This window comes from Callionymus lyra, chromosome 5 (assembly GCF_982586985.1).
Source record: "Callionymus lyra chromosome 5, fCalLyr1.hap1.1, whole genome shotgun sequence".
In the NCBI taxonomy this organism is placed as follows: domain Eukaryota; kingdom Metazoa; phylum Chordata; class Actinopteri; order Syngnathiformes; family Callionymidae; genus Callionymus; species Callionymus lyra.
The window spans coordinates 3,965,583-3,978,550 of record NC_141822.1 but is presented as its reverse complement, the minus strand read 5'-3'; the positions used below and the strand labels follow the sequence as shown (position 1 = coordinate 3,978,550).

The following is a 12,968-nucleotide window of genomic DNA, read 5'->3' as shown; positions in this document are numbered from 1 at the left end:
CTTGAAACCTTGGGGTGTCATACTACAGATACGCAGTAGTATAAGTAAACCTTGGGACGTAATACTTCAGAGCCCCAGGAATGTTTTGAAGGATGTGTCACTGTGAAGAGCGAGTCATCATGAGCATAAAATAAATAAACTGGTCATTAATAAAACACGGAGCAACAACATGTTTCAAAGTGTTAGAAAGTACTGCTAGAGGCTTCTGAGCGCAGGAGTATGACCTTACAAAGTTCCTGACGTGCTTCGACAAACGATCGCTCGAGAAAAAAATTATTTGGGAAGAAAAAATCCAATTAACGTTGGAAGGAGCTGCTGGCGCTGCAGGGCTGAGATCTCTGAGCGCGTTTGTTAATATTATTGTTTTTTTGTTTCCGTCTCCAGGCAATTACTGTTCAACGGCACGAGTTCTACGTCGTCGAGTCGCTGCACGACCCAGACTCTGATGCTCGTGGTAACATCACCGGGAGGTTCCTCTGAACACTGACCTCACACACTCGACACACTGACCTCACACACTCGACACACTGACCTCACACACTCGACACACTGACCTCACACACTCGACACACTGACGTCACACACACATCACTGCGTACAGGAAGAGGCGTGAGAGTGAGACAGGAACAGGGTTCTAACAGGACCAGGACACACCACGTGTCTGTCATCAGATGTTCCAGAGAAAAGAATCTGGAATCCATAGAATGAGATCCTGGCTGGTGTGTCAGGGAAGGGCAGATGAAAGAAAACATGTATTGACAAGACGCACCATCTCACGATCCAACAAGTAGGAGCATTTTTAACACAACTAGAGAGAGTTGCTGGTTCTATTCCGCAGCAGGATGTAGTTTTAGAAGGTCGTGATGAGAAGAAGTGTCTCGGACAACAGTGTTGGTTCATTCAAAGAACCTAACTTGGGTATTGAAGGAATGCATGTACTTTTGACATGAAGGACGTCTGGAGCTCGTAAACATTTGAAGGTTGTGATGAATAGATGTTCTGGACTGTTTAGAGGAGTCAGTGTAGGAGTCTTGAAAGTATCATCATGATAGTAGAGTATTATTACTATACAGTTATACTACAGTATCATCATGGTAGTGATTAGAGAATCATTAATATACAGTTATTGAACTATCATCATGATAAAGTCAATAAAGTATCATGAAAAATACTCTAATTACTATCATGATGATATTTTAATGACTTTATTATGATGATTTCAATAAAGTATCATCATAATAAAGTCAATAAAGTATCATCATAATAAAGTCAACAAAGTATCATCATGATAAAGTCAATAAAGTATCATCATGATAAAGTAATTAAAGTATCATCATAATAAAGTCAATAAAGTATCATCATGATAAAGTCATTAAAGTATCATCATAATAAAGTCAATAAAGTATCATCATAATAAAGTCAATAAAGTATCATCATGATAAAGTAATTAAAGTATCATCATAATAAAGTCAATAAAGTATCATCATAATAAAGTCATTAAAGTATCATCATAATAAAGTCAATAAAGTATCATCATAATAAAGTCAACAAAGTATCATCATGATAAAGTCAATAAAGTATCATCATGATAAAGTAATTAAAGTATCATCATAATAAAGTCAATAAAGTATCATCATGATAAAGTCATTAAAGTATCATCATAATAAAGTCAATAAAGTATCATCATAATAAAGTCAATAAAGTATCATCATGATAAAGTAATTAAAGTATCATCATAATAAAGTCAATAAAGTATCATCATGATAAAGTCATTAAAGTATCATCATAATAAAGTCAATAAAGTATCATCATAATAAAGTCATTAAAGTATCATCATAATAAAGTCAATAAAGTATCATCATAATAAAGTCAATAAAGTATCATCATAATAAAGTCAATAAAGTATCATCATAATAAAGTCATTAAAGTATCATCAAAATAAAGTCAATAAAGTATCATCATAATAGTAATGAGAGTATCATTACAATACAGTTATTAAAGTATCATCATGATACAACTATTATAATTACAATTATTATATTGATAATAGTAATAATAATAAAATAATATTAACAATAGTGATGATAATAATAATAATTATTATTAATATAATAATAATAATAATAATAATAATAAAGATGATGACAATTATAATAATAATAATGATGATAAAAAAGATGATAATAACAATGGTGATAATAATAATAATAATAATAATTAACATTATTATAATAATAATAACAATATAAAGATGATAATAATAATAATACTGGAGATGATGATAATGATAATAATAATACTAAAAATAATAATAATAATAATTATGATAATAAAGATGATGATGATATTGATAGTAATGATAATATTAATGTTAATAATTAGGGATATTATGATGATATTATGATGATAATATTGATTAATGACAATATTAATAAGGGTTATAATATTGTTAAGGGTTGAGATGGCGCCGACAGGACGGCAGCTTTAACAGCAGCTCCGAGTCTGGGTGGATAAAACTGCTGCTCTTTATAAAAAAGGGCGGAGTAGAATCTACCTGCTCCGGAGGTTGAGGTCGTTTGTTGTCCAGGGGTCACTCCTGAAGTCATTCTATGACTCAGTAGTGGCCTCTGCCATCTTCAACGGTGTGGTCTGCTGGGGGAGCAGCACGACAGCAAAGGATAGGGCTAAACTGGACAGCCTTATTAAGAAGGCCGCTTACGTCCTAGGGCGCCCCCTGGATCCTGTGGAGGAAGTGACTGGGAGGAGGATACAGAGCAAGCTGGGCTCCATGAGGAAGAACTTATCTCACCCTCTCCAGCACACACTGAGGGCATTGAGGAGCTCCATCAGTGATAGGATGCTCCATCCCAGGTGTGTGAGGGAGAGGTACTGCAGGTCCTTCCTCCCTGCTGCCATCAGACTCCACAACAAGAACACACCAAGATAACTATTTAACTGCACCTTTCTTGTTATTTTTGTAAATATGATTGTGTATATAATATAGTGCAGATTTATTTTGTATTCTATTTAGATTTGTTTTTTCTTTTTATTATTTTATTCCTGGGTGTTTTATTTTTTTGGTATATTGCTGTTGTTAAACCGAATTTCCCCTCGCGGTACAAATAAAAGGATTCTGATTCTGATAATTATTATTATTGTGGTTCTGTGGCCCCTGAGGGCCTGTTCATTGAGAAGCACTTGTTGGATTCTCTGATGTTTTCAACTTGTTTCACTGAAGTTTAAACTCATTTAATATTTGTGTTTATTCTGCAACTCGAGCTCCGGCGAGGATCATTGCCCAGCATTCACATTCTGACACCAGAGCCAAGGACACGAGCGCGCGCACGAGCACGCGCACTGACATAATCTCGCACGAATCCGAAACGCGCCGCTCGAGGGGGGGGGGGGCTTGTTTGCGGGGTCCGGACGAGGCGGAGGGGCGGAGGGGCGGGGGGTCAGGGGGGCGGGGTCACGGCGCTATAAATCTGTGCGCGTGGGCTCGTGCGCTCGCGCGGCGTCAGAGTCGCTGGTGCGCGCGAGGCTCGTGAGTCGCGAGCAGAGAATGAACGAGACACGCACGCGTCGTGTTCGCGGGACTTAACATGCGGATCTACTGGGATCTTTACGCTCAGAGGCGCGTCCACAGACCGAGGGTCTGGATCGGGATCCGAACCTGAGACTCTGGATCCGAACCTGAGACTCTGGATCCGAACCTGAGACTCTGGATCCGAACCTGAGACTCTGGATCCGAACCTTGGACTTCAGCAGAAACACACCTGCGCGCGCGCTTTTATTTTCATGGACTTTTGGGATTTTTATTGAAAATAAATGACTTTGGATTTAAGAAGAAACAGCGAGAGTTCAAGGTCTGCAGGGACCGAGTTTGAAGTGAGTCTCAGAACTTTATTGATTTGGTTTAAAGAACACTTTGATTTTCTGATGACAAATTAAAATAAGGTTTTTATTGAAGTCTTTAAACCTCCGGAACTTGTTACCTGCGCAGAAGTGATGCGTTCAGGAGCAGAAACATCAGCAAAACTATTATGACGATAAAGTTATTTGTTCTTCATGCATTTGTTCATTTTATTTTAACGAGTGAAATCATAATTAATTGCATTTTTAAAGTGTTTTTCTGTCGTAAAGTCACGCGCGTCAACGTGGATTTTGGCCAAAGATCGACAAGATGATAAAAACATTTCGTCACTAAAAAAAACACATATTTGAAGTATTTTCTCTCGCGACCTTCAGATGCTTGAGTTCGTGATTTACGATGAATCCTGAGATGACGTCACGAGTGTTTCTCTCGTAAAAGAGAAACGAAGAGAAAATACATTTTTGAAGATGTTGAAATGTTTCACAAACAAGAGAACCGGTACTGACCCAGAACTGTGAGTCCGGTACTGACCCAGAACTGTGAGCCCGGTACTGAACCAGAACTGTGAGCCCGGTACTGACCCAGAACTGTGAGCCCGGTACTGAACCAGAACTGTGAGCCCGGTACTGACCCAGAACTGTGAGCCCGGTACTGAACCAGAACTGTGAGCCCGGTACTGACCCAGAACTGTGAGCCCGGTACTGACCCAGAACTGTGAGCCCGGTACTGACCCAGAACTGTGAGCCCGGTACTGACCCAGAGCTGTGAGTCCAGTACTGACCCAGAGCTGTGAGTCCAGTACTGACCCAGAACTGTGAGTCCAGTACTGACCCAGAGCTGTGAGTCCAGTACTGATCCAGAACTGTGAGTCCGGTACTGACCCAGAACTGTGAGTCCGGTACTGACCCAGAACTGTGAGCCCGGTACTGACCCAGAACTGTGAGCCCGGTACTGACCCAGAGCTGTGAGCCCGGTACTGACCCAGAACTGTGAGTCCAGTACTGACCCAGAGCTGTGAGTCCAGTACTGATCCAGAACTGTGAGTCCAGTACTGACCCAGAACTGTGAGTCCAGTACTGACCCAGAGCTGTGAGTCCGGTACTGACCCAGAGCTGTGAGTCCGGTACTGACCCAGAGCTGTGAGTCCAGTACTGACCCAGAGCTGTGAGTCCAGTACTGACCCAGAGCTGTGAGTCCAGTACTGACCCAGAGCTGTGAGTCCAGTACTGACCCAGAACTGTGAGTCCAGTACTGACCCAGAGCTGTGAGTCCAGTACTGACCCAGAGCTGTGAGTCCAGTACTGACCCAGAACTGTGAGCCCAGTACTGACCCAGAGCTGTGAGTCCGGTACTGACCCAGAGCTGTGAGTCCGGTACTGACCCAGAGCTGTGAGTCCAGTACTGACCCAGAACTGTGAGTCCGGTACTGACCCAGAGCTGTGAGTCCAGTACTGACCCAGAACTGTGAGTCCAGTACTGACCCAGAGCTGTGAGTCCAGTACTGACCCAGAACTGTGAGCCCAGTACTGACCCAGAGCTGTGAGTCCGGTACTGACCCAGAGCTGTGAGTCCAGTACTGACCCAGAACTGTGAGTCCGGTACTGACCCAGAGCTGTGAGTCCAGTACTGACCCAGAACTGTGAGCCCGGTACTGACCCAGAACTGTGAGTCCAGTACTGACCCAGAACTGTGAGTCCAGTACTGACCCAGAGCTGTGAGTCCAGTACTGACCCAGAACTGTGAGCCCAGTACTGACCCAGAGCTGTGAGTCCAGTACTGACCCAGAGCTGTGAGTCCAGTACTGACCCAGAGCTGTGAGTCCAGTACTGACCCAGAACTGTGAGCCCAGTACTGACCCAGAGCTGTGAGTCCAGTACTGACCCAGAGCTGTGAGTCCGGTACTGACCCAGAGCTGTGAGTCCAGTACTGACCCAGAACTGTGAGTCCGGTACTGACCCAGAGCTGTGAGTCCAGTACTGACCCAGAACTGTGAGCCCGGTACTGACCCAGAACTGTGAGTCCAGTACTGACCCAGAACTGTGAGTCCAGTACTGACCCAGAGCTGTGAGTCCGGTACTGACCCAGAGCTGTGAGTCCAGTACTGACCCAGAGCTGTGAGCCCAGTACTGACCCAGAACTGTGAGTCCGGTACTGACCCAGAGCTGTGAGTCCAGTACTGACCCAGAACTGTGAGCCCGGTACTGACCCAGAACTGTGAGTCCAGTACTGACCCAGAACTGTGAGTCCAGTACTGACACTGACCCAGAACTGTGAGCCCAGTACTGACCCAGAACTGTGAGTCCAGTACTGACCCAGAGCTGTGAGTCCAGTACTGACCCAGAACTGTGAGTCCAGTACTGACCCAGAGCTGTGAGTCCAGTACTGACCCAGAACTGTGAGTCCAGTACTGACCCAGAGCTGTGAGTCCAGTACTGACCCAGAACTGTGAGCCCAGTACTGACCCAGAGCTGTGAGTCCAGTACTGACCCAGAGCTGTGAGTCCAGTACTGACCCAGAGCTGTGAGTCCAGTACTGACCCAGAACTGTGAGCCCGGTACTGACCCAGAGCTGTGAGTCCAGTACTGACCCAGAACTGTGAGCCCGGTACTGACCCAGTATTTCCCGTGAAGGTTCAGACTGAACATCAGTCACGTGACTCACATGAAAAGAGTTGAATGTTTAAAACATTTTTATCTTCAGAGACTGAAGCTTCGTGTCGTCATTACAAGAAGATAAATAAACACAAACATCCAGGATCTAGTGTTTGTCAACATTTATGTTTGTGTAGATGATTGTGTAGATGATTGTGTAGATGGTTGTGTAGATGGTTGTGTAGATGGTTGTGTAGATGATTGTGTAGATGATTGTGTAGATGGTTGTGTAGATGATTGTGTAGATGGTTGTGTAGATGATTGTGTAGATGGTTGTGTAGATGATTGTGTAGATGGTTGTGTAGATGATTGTGTAGATGGTTGTGTAGATGATTGTGTAGATGATTTTGAAGATGATTGTGTAGATGATTGTGTAGATGGTTGTGTAGATGATTGTGTAGATGATTTTGAAGATGATTGTGTAGATGATTGTGTAGATGATTTTGAAGATGATTGTGTAGATGATTGTGTAGATGATTGTGTGGTTTTATTGTTGATGAGCAGAAACATCACTTCATCGGAACTAACCTTCAATCTCATCTCGTTCTTTACGTCACTTTCAGTAGATTTTTATTTTAAAGTTGTTCACGTTTGTTAAAATATTTATTGTTTTTGTTTTTATACGTCATGAACATATTCGTTTTAACTTTAATCAAACAATTTTCAACTTTAATCAAACAATTTTCAACTTTAATCAAACAATTTTCAACTATAATTGAACGTAAAATTATGATAAATATGTTTAATCGTGAAAACAAAAAAGCATCTAAAAATGAAAAGAATATTATAAACTTGTATTAAATAACTAAATAAAATGAAATGTTTGTGAAAAATGTCATTAATCTAAAGTTTAAAGTCAGTTTTTTTTAATGAAATAATAATAATATAATAGTAATAATAATAATAATAGAACAATAGTAATAATAATAATAGTAATGATATAATAATAATAATAGTAATAATAATAATAATAATAACATAATAATATATTAATAATAGTAATAATAATAACAAAATAATAAGAGTAATAACAATTATTATAATAGTAATAGAAATAATAATAATAATTATAATATAATTAATATAATAATAATAATAATAATAATAATAACAATAATATAAATAATAATAATAGTAATAATAGTAATAATAATAATATAATAGTAATAGAAATAATAATAATAATATAATGACCCTCACTGACGTGTCCTTCTTCCCACAGGTTTCTTCACAGGAACTGAGTCTAAGATGAAGTTATGGGATGTCGCTGCCATGTGTTTGTTGCTCCTGAGCTCTGTAGCCTCGAGGCCTCTGTCCCTGAAACGTCACAACAAGAGCTTCTTCTCCAGTGATTCTGAGTCTGTGGAGGACGAGACGCTTCAGGACCTCAGTCTGCAGGAGACGTCCCTGCAAGACCCAGGTGAGCAGATGGAGACACACAAGGTCACGCAGAGGACTCAGTATATGGAGTAGATCACTGGAGTAGATCAAGAGAGTAGATCCATGGAGTAGATCCATGGAGTAGATCAACGGAGTAGATCAAGGGAGTAGATCAAGGGAGTAGATCCATGGAGTAGATCAACGGAGTAGATCAAGGGAGTAGATCAATGAAGTAGATTATTGGGGTAGATCAATGGAGTCGATAATGGAGTAGATCAATAGAGTAGATCAACGGAGTAGATCAATGAAGTAGATTAATGGAGTAGATCAATGGAGTAGATCAATGGAGTAGATTATTGGAGTAGATCCATGGAGTAGATTATTGGAGTAGATCCATGGAGTAGATTATTGGAGTAGATCAGTGGAGTAGATCAACGCAGTAGATCCATGGAGTAGATCAATGGAGTAGATCAACGCAGTAGATCAACGGAGTAGATCCATGGAGTAGATCAGTGGAGTAGATCAACGCAGTAGATCAACGCAGTAGATCAGTGGAGTAGATCAGTGGAGTAGATCAACGCAGTAGATCAACGCAGTAGATCAGTGGAGTAGATCAGTGGAGTAGATCAACGCAGTAGATCAGTGGAGTAGATCAGTGGAGTAGATCAAGGGAGTAGATCAATGGAGTAGATCAACGCAGTAGATCAACGCAGTAGATCAGTGGAGTAGATCAGTGGAGTAGATCAAGGGAGTAGATCAACGCAGTAGATCAGTGGAGTAGATCAGTGGAGTAGATCAGTGGAGTAGATCAACGCAGTAGATCAACGCAGTAGATCAGTGGAGTAGATCAGTGGAGTAGATCAAGGGAGTAGATCAACGCAGTAGATCAGTGGAGTAGATCAGTGGAGTAGATCAAGGGAGTAGATCAACGCAGTAGATCAGTGGAGTAGATCAGTGGAGTAGATCAACGCAGTAGATCAACGCAGTAGATCAGTGGAGTAGATCAGTGGAGTAGATCAAGGGAGTAGATCAATGGAGTAGATCAACGTAGTAGATCAACGCAGTAGATCCATGGAGTAGATCAGTGGAGTAGATTATTGGAGTAGATCAATGGAGTAGATCCATGGAGTAGATCAGTGGAGTAGATTATTGGAGTAGATCAATGGAGTAGATCAAGTACTTCCTCACGGGGCCACATTGATAAAGTCAAAGGGCCACAAAAATAATATATGACAATAACTCACAAGTAAATGTTCTAAATTCTATATTTTTCTGTCTTGTGTTTAGTGTTACAAAGAAATATATAACAAGACAAACACATGAGAGTAAGATAATAAGAAAAGGTTCTACACATATAAATATTAGTGTAGAGTTTGTAGATATGTATCACGATACAAGGATACGAAATACAGCGATATAAAGTGATAGTGTAGTAACAAGTATATATGTGTAGTATTGTCCAGTACTTGACTCTGGTATTGTGATAGTGTAGTAACAAGTATATATGTGTAGTATTGTCCAGTACTTGACTCTGGTGTTGTGATAGAGTAGTAACAAGTATATATGTGTAGTATTGTCCAGTACTTGACTCTGGTGTTGTGATACTGTGGTAACAAGGATATATGTGTAGTACTGTCGATAACTCGACTCTGGTGTTGTGATACTGTAGTAACAAGGATCTATGTGTAGTATTGTCGAGTACTTGACTCTGGTGTTGTGATAGTGGAGTAACAACGATATATGTGTAGTATTGTAGAGTACTTGACTTTGGTGTTGTGATACTGTAGTAACAAGGATATATGTGTAGTATTGTCGAGTACTTGACTCTGGTGTTGTGATAGTGGAGTAACAAGTATATATATGTGAAGTATTGTCCAGTACTAGTCTCTGGTGTTGTGATAGTGTAGTAACAAGGATATATGTGTAGTATTGTTCAGTACTTGACTCTGGTGTTGTGATAGTGTAGTAACAAGTATATATGTGTAGTATTGTGGAGTGCTTGACTCTGGTGTTGTGATAGTGTAGTAACAAGTATATATGTGTAGTATTGTCCAGTACTTGACTCTGGTGTTGTGATAGTGTAGTAACAAGTATATATGTGTAGTATTGTCCAGTACTTGACTCTGGTGTTGTGATAGTGGAGTAACAAGTATATATGTGTAGTATTGTCCAGTACTAGTCTCTGGTGTTGTGATAGTGTAGTAACAAGGATATATGTGTAGTATTGTTCAGTACTTGACTCTGGTGTTGTGATAGTGTAGTAACAAGTATATATATGTGTAGTATTGTCCAGTACTTGACTCTGGTGTTGTGATAGTGTAGTAACAAGTATATATGTGTAGTATTGTCCAGTACTTGACTCTGGTGTTGTGATAGTGTAGTAACAAGTATATATGTGTAGTATTGTCCAGTACTTGACTCTGGTGTTGTGATAGTGTAGTAACAAGGATATATGTGTAGTATTGTCCAGTACTAGTCTCTGGTGTTGTGATAGTGTAGTATCAAGTATATATGTGTAGTATTGTCCAGTACTTGACTCTGGTGTTGTAGTATTTACAGACCACATGACTCTTGACGAAGTCGTAACTGCTTTCATTTGTTTTCAAACCAAAATATGTCCGAACATCAGCTTTAAAAGCTGCTGTAGTCACTGTATCCTCCTGTCCTCAGTCATCACTGTATCCTCCTGTCCTCAGTCATCACTGTATCCTCTTGTCCTCAGTCATCACTGGGATTCAACTCTTCCTTTAGTTGCGGAGTACGTAACGACTGTTTCCATCTAGAGGCCAGAAGTTTTAATTGTAACCAAACGCAGTGAATATTTAAATGTACATTTTTAATAATATCAAAAATTATAAAAAAAGAAAAAATATTTGATCGTATCTTAATTTATTGAAATATATACCATCCAATAATATTATGTGAAGGTCACTACTGGACACAGTATCATGATTAAAATACTTCAGTGTTTGGATATTTTCAAATACTTCTAATAAAACACGTAACTCGTCTCGGATCCAAGTTCTTTAACCTTCAGACGACGGATCTTATCTGAGCCGCGGGTGAAGAATCCTCTGATATCTTATCTTATCTTATCTCAGGAAGATTCTAATGCCTTCTTTATCTTCCTCGGCCTGAAAGACTTTCTCACAGAACGTCGAGTGTTTATGAGAGTCTGGCAGGAATGTTTCTGTTTGGAAGACGCTGCATAAGGAACGGAACATTTGAGGCGAATGTTTGTGGCGTCAGTGACTCGATCAGTGACTCGATCAGTGACTCACCAGGAGGAGAAGGGTTTCCTAAGTTTGTCGTCACCGTTGTGTCGTTGTGTAGTTGTTGTGTAGTTGTGTAGTTGTTGCTTCAGATGCTGCGACTCGTCGCCGGTTCACTTACGAAGAGATTCGTCAGGAAAACACGAGAAAGTTGGAGATAAACATCATTATTTAATGAAACGGTTCACGAAGTCTCTACACGAGGTCTGGGGTTCGAATCCTGCCGAGTCCTTGAACCTGAATAATCCTCGGGTTAGAAACATACAACAAAAACTCTACAGTTTTGTTTCTAAACGACACAATGACTTAAAACATTTGTTTTAATTGTTTAAATGAGAAGAAAATTAAAAAAAAATAATAATCAGAAAAAACTTAAGTTCAAGTTAAGTTTTCTTGTTGAGAAATAAGTTTAATACGTTTTTTTCTTAAACACTAAAACTATCAAAGTTCTCTTTAAAAAAAAGCATTTTTATAAGAAGCAGAAACATCACAAAAAGTAAAGTATTTCTAGTTCAAAACCAAAAATCCAAGTATTAAAGAAAAATACTCTTGTTTAAATTTAACAAATAATTTTGTCCAGAGCGACTCACAACTTTTCATACACGCAGTCACACACTGGCGGCAGTAGGCTGCGACGCAGAGTGTGAAAGCTCAGCAGGAGGATACACGTCTTGCTCAAGGACACGACGACACAATGGTATCCAGAGCTGGGATTGAACCCATGACTCGTCGAAGCAACAAACCGAGCGTTTCTGATGTCGTTTCTTATTTTCTGTCATCAACTGGCAGATGAATCAAATCGACGCATTTTGAGCCGAGATATTTAATAGTATTCTGGGTCAGTGTGTTACACAGGGAGAGAGGAAGGGGAGTCACTGGAAAGCTCACCAGTAGAGGTGTGAGAAAAATATCAGTACAGTGATATATCTCAATACTTTTTTTTTACGATATTGTATATATTTATTAATTTGTTTATTTTTGGCTTTCAGATCATATTTTATTTCTACCATTGTACTTTTATATTTTGATCAAGTGTATTTAAAGTGTATTTTAATTTTTACAACTTACATGAAAACATTCAATGGGTTTGTTCATATTTGTGTTACTATTAAAACTTCTGGCCTCTAGATGGCAGCAGTTGTTATGTCCTCCACAGCTAAAGGAAGAATGATGACTGAGGACGAGAGGATACAGTGAGTCCAGCAGCTTTTAATGCTGATGTTTGGACATATTTTGATTTGAAAACAAATGAAAGTAGTTATGACTTCATGTGGTCTGTAAATACTACAACACCAGAGTCAAGTACTGGACAATACTACACATATATATACTAGTTACTACACTATCACAACACCAGAGTCAAGTACTGGACAATACTACACATATATACTTGTTACTACACTATCACAACACCAGAGTCAAGTACTGGACAATACTACACATATATACTTGTTGCTACACTATCACAACACCAGAGTCAAGTACTGGACAATACTACACATATATATACTAGTTACTACACTATCACAACACCAGAGTCAAGTACTGGACAATACTACACATATATACTTGTTGCTACACTATCACAACACCAGAGTCAAGTACTGGACAATACTACACATATATACTTGTTACTACACTATCACAACACCAGAGTCAAGTACTGGACAATACTACACATATATACTTGTTACTACACTATCACAACACCAGAGTCAAGTACTGGACAATACTACACATATATACTTGTTGCTACACTATCACAACACCAGAGTCAAGTACTGGACAATA

At 39.6% G+C, this 12,968-nt stretch overlaps 1 protein-coding gene across 1 annotated transcript in view; it reads left to right on the top strand.

The window, feature by feature from the left end:
- The first annotated feature begins 3,818 nt into the window (after window positions 1-3,818).
- The window catches only part of gdnfa (glial cell derived neurotrophic factor a), a 16,054-nt gene continuing 6,904 nt past the window's right edge, over window positions 3,819-12,968 (top strand). Inside the window, exons 1-2 of the mRNA XM_087792347.1 lie at window positions 3,819-3,888; window positions 7,748-7,945. Of these exons, the coding sequence (XP_087648473.1) occupies window positions 7,774-7,945 (172 nt within the window). The 5' untranslated portion in view covers window positions 3,819-3,888; window positions 7,748-7,773. The remainder of the gene's footprint in view (window positions 3,889-7,747; window positions 7,946-12,968) is intronic.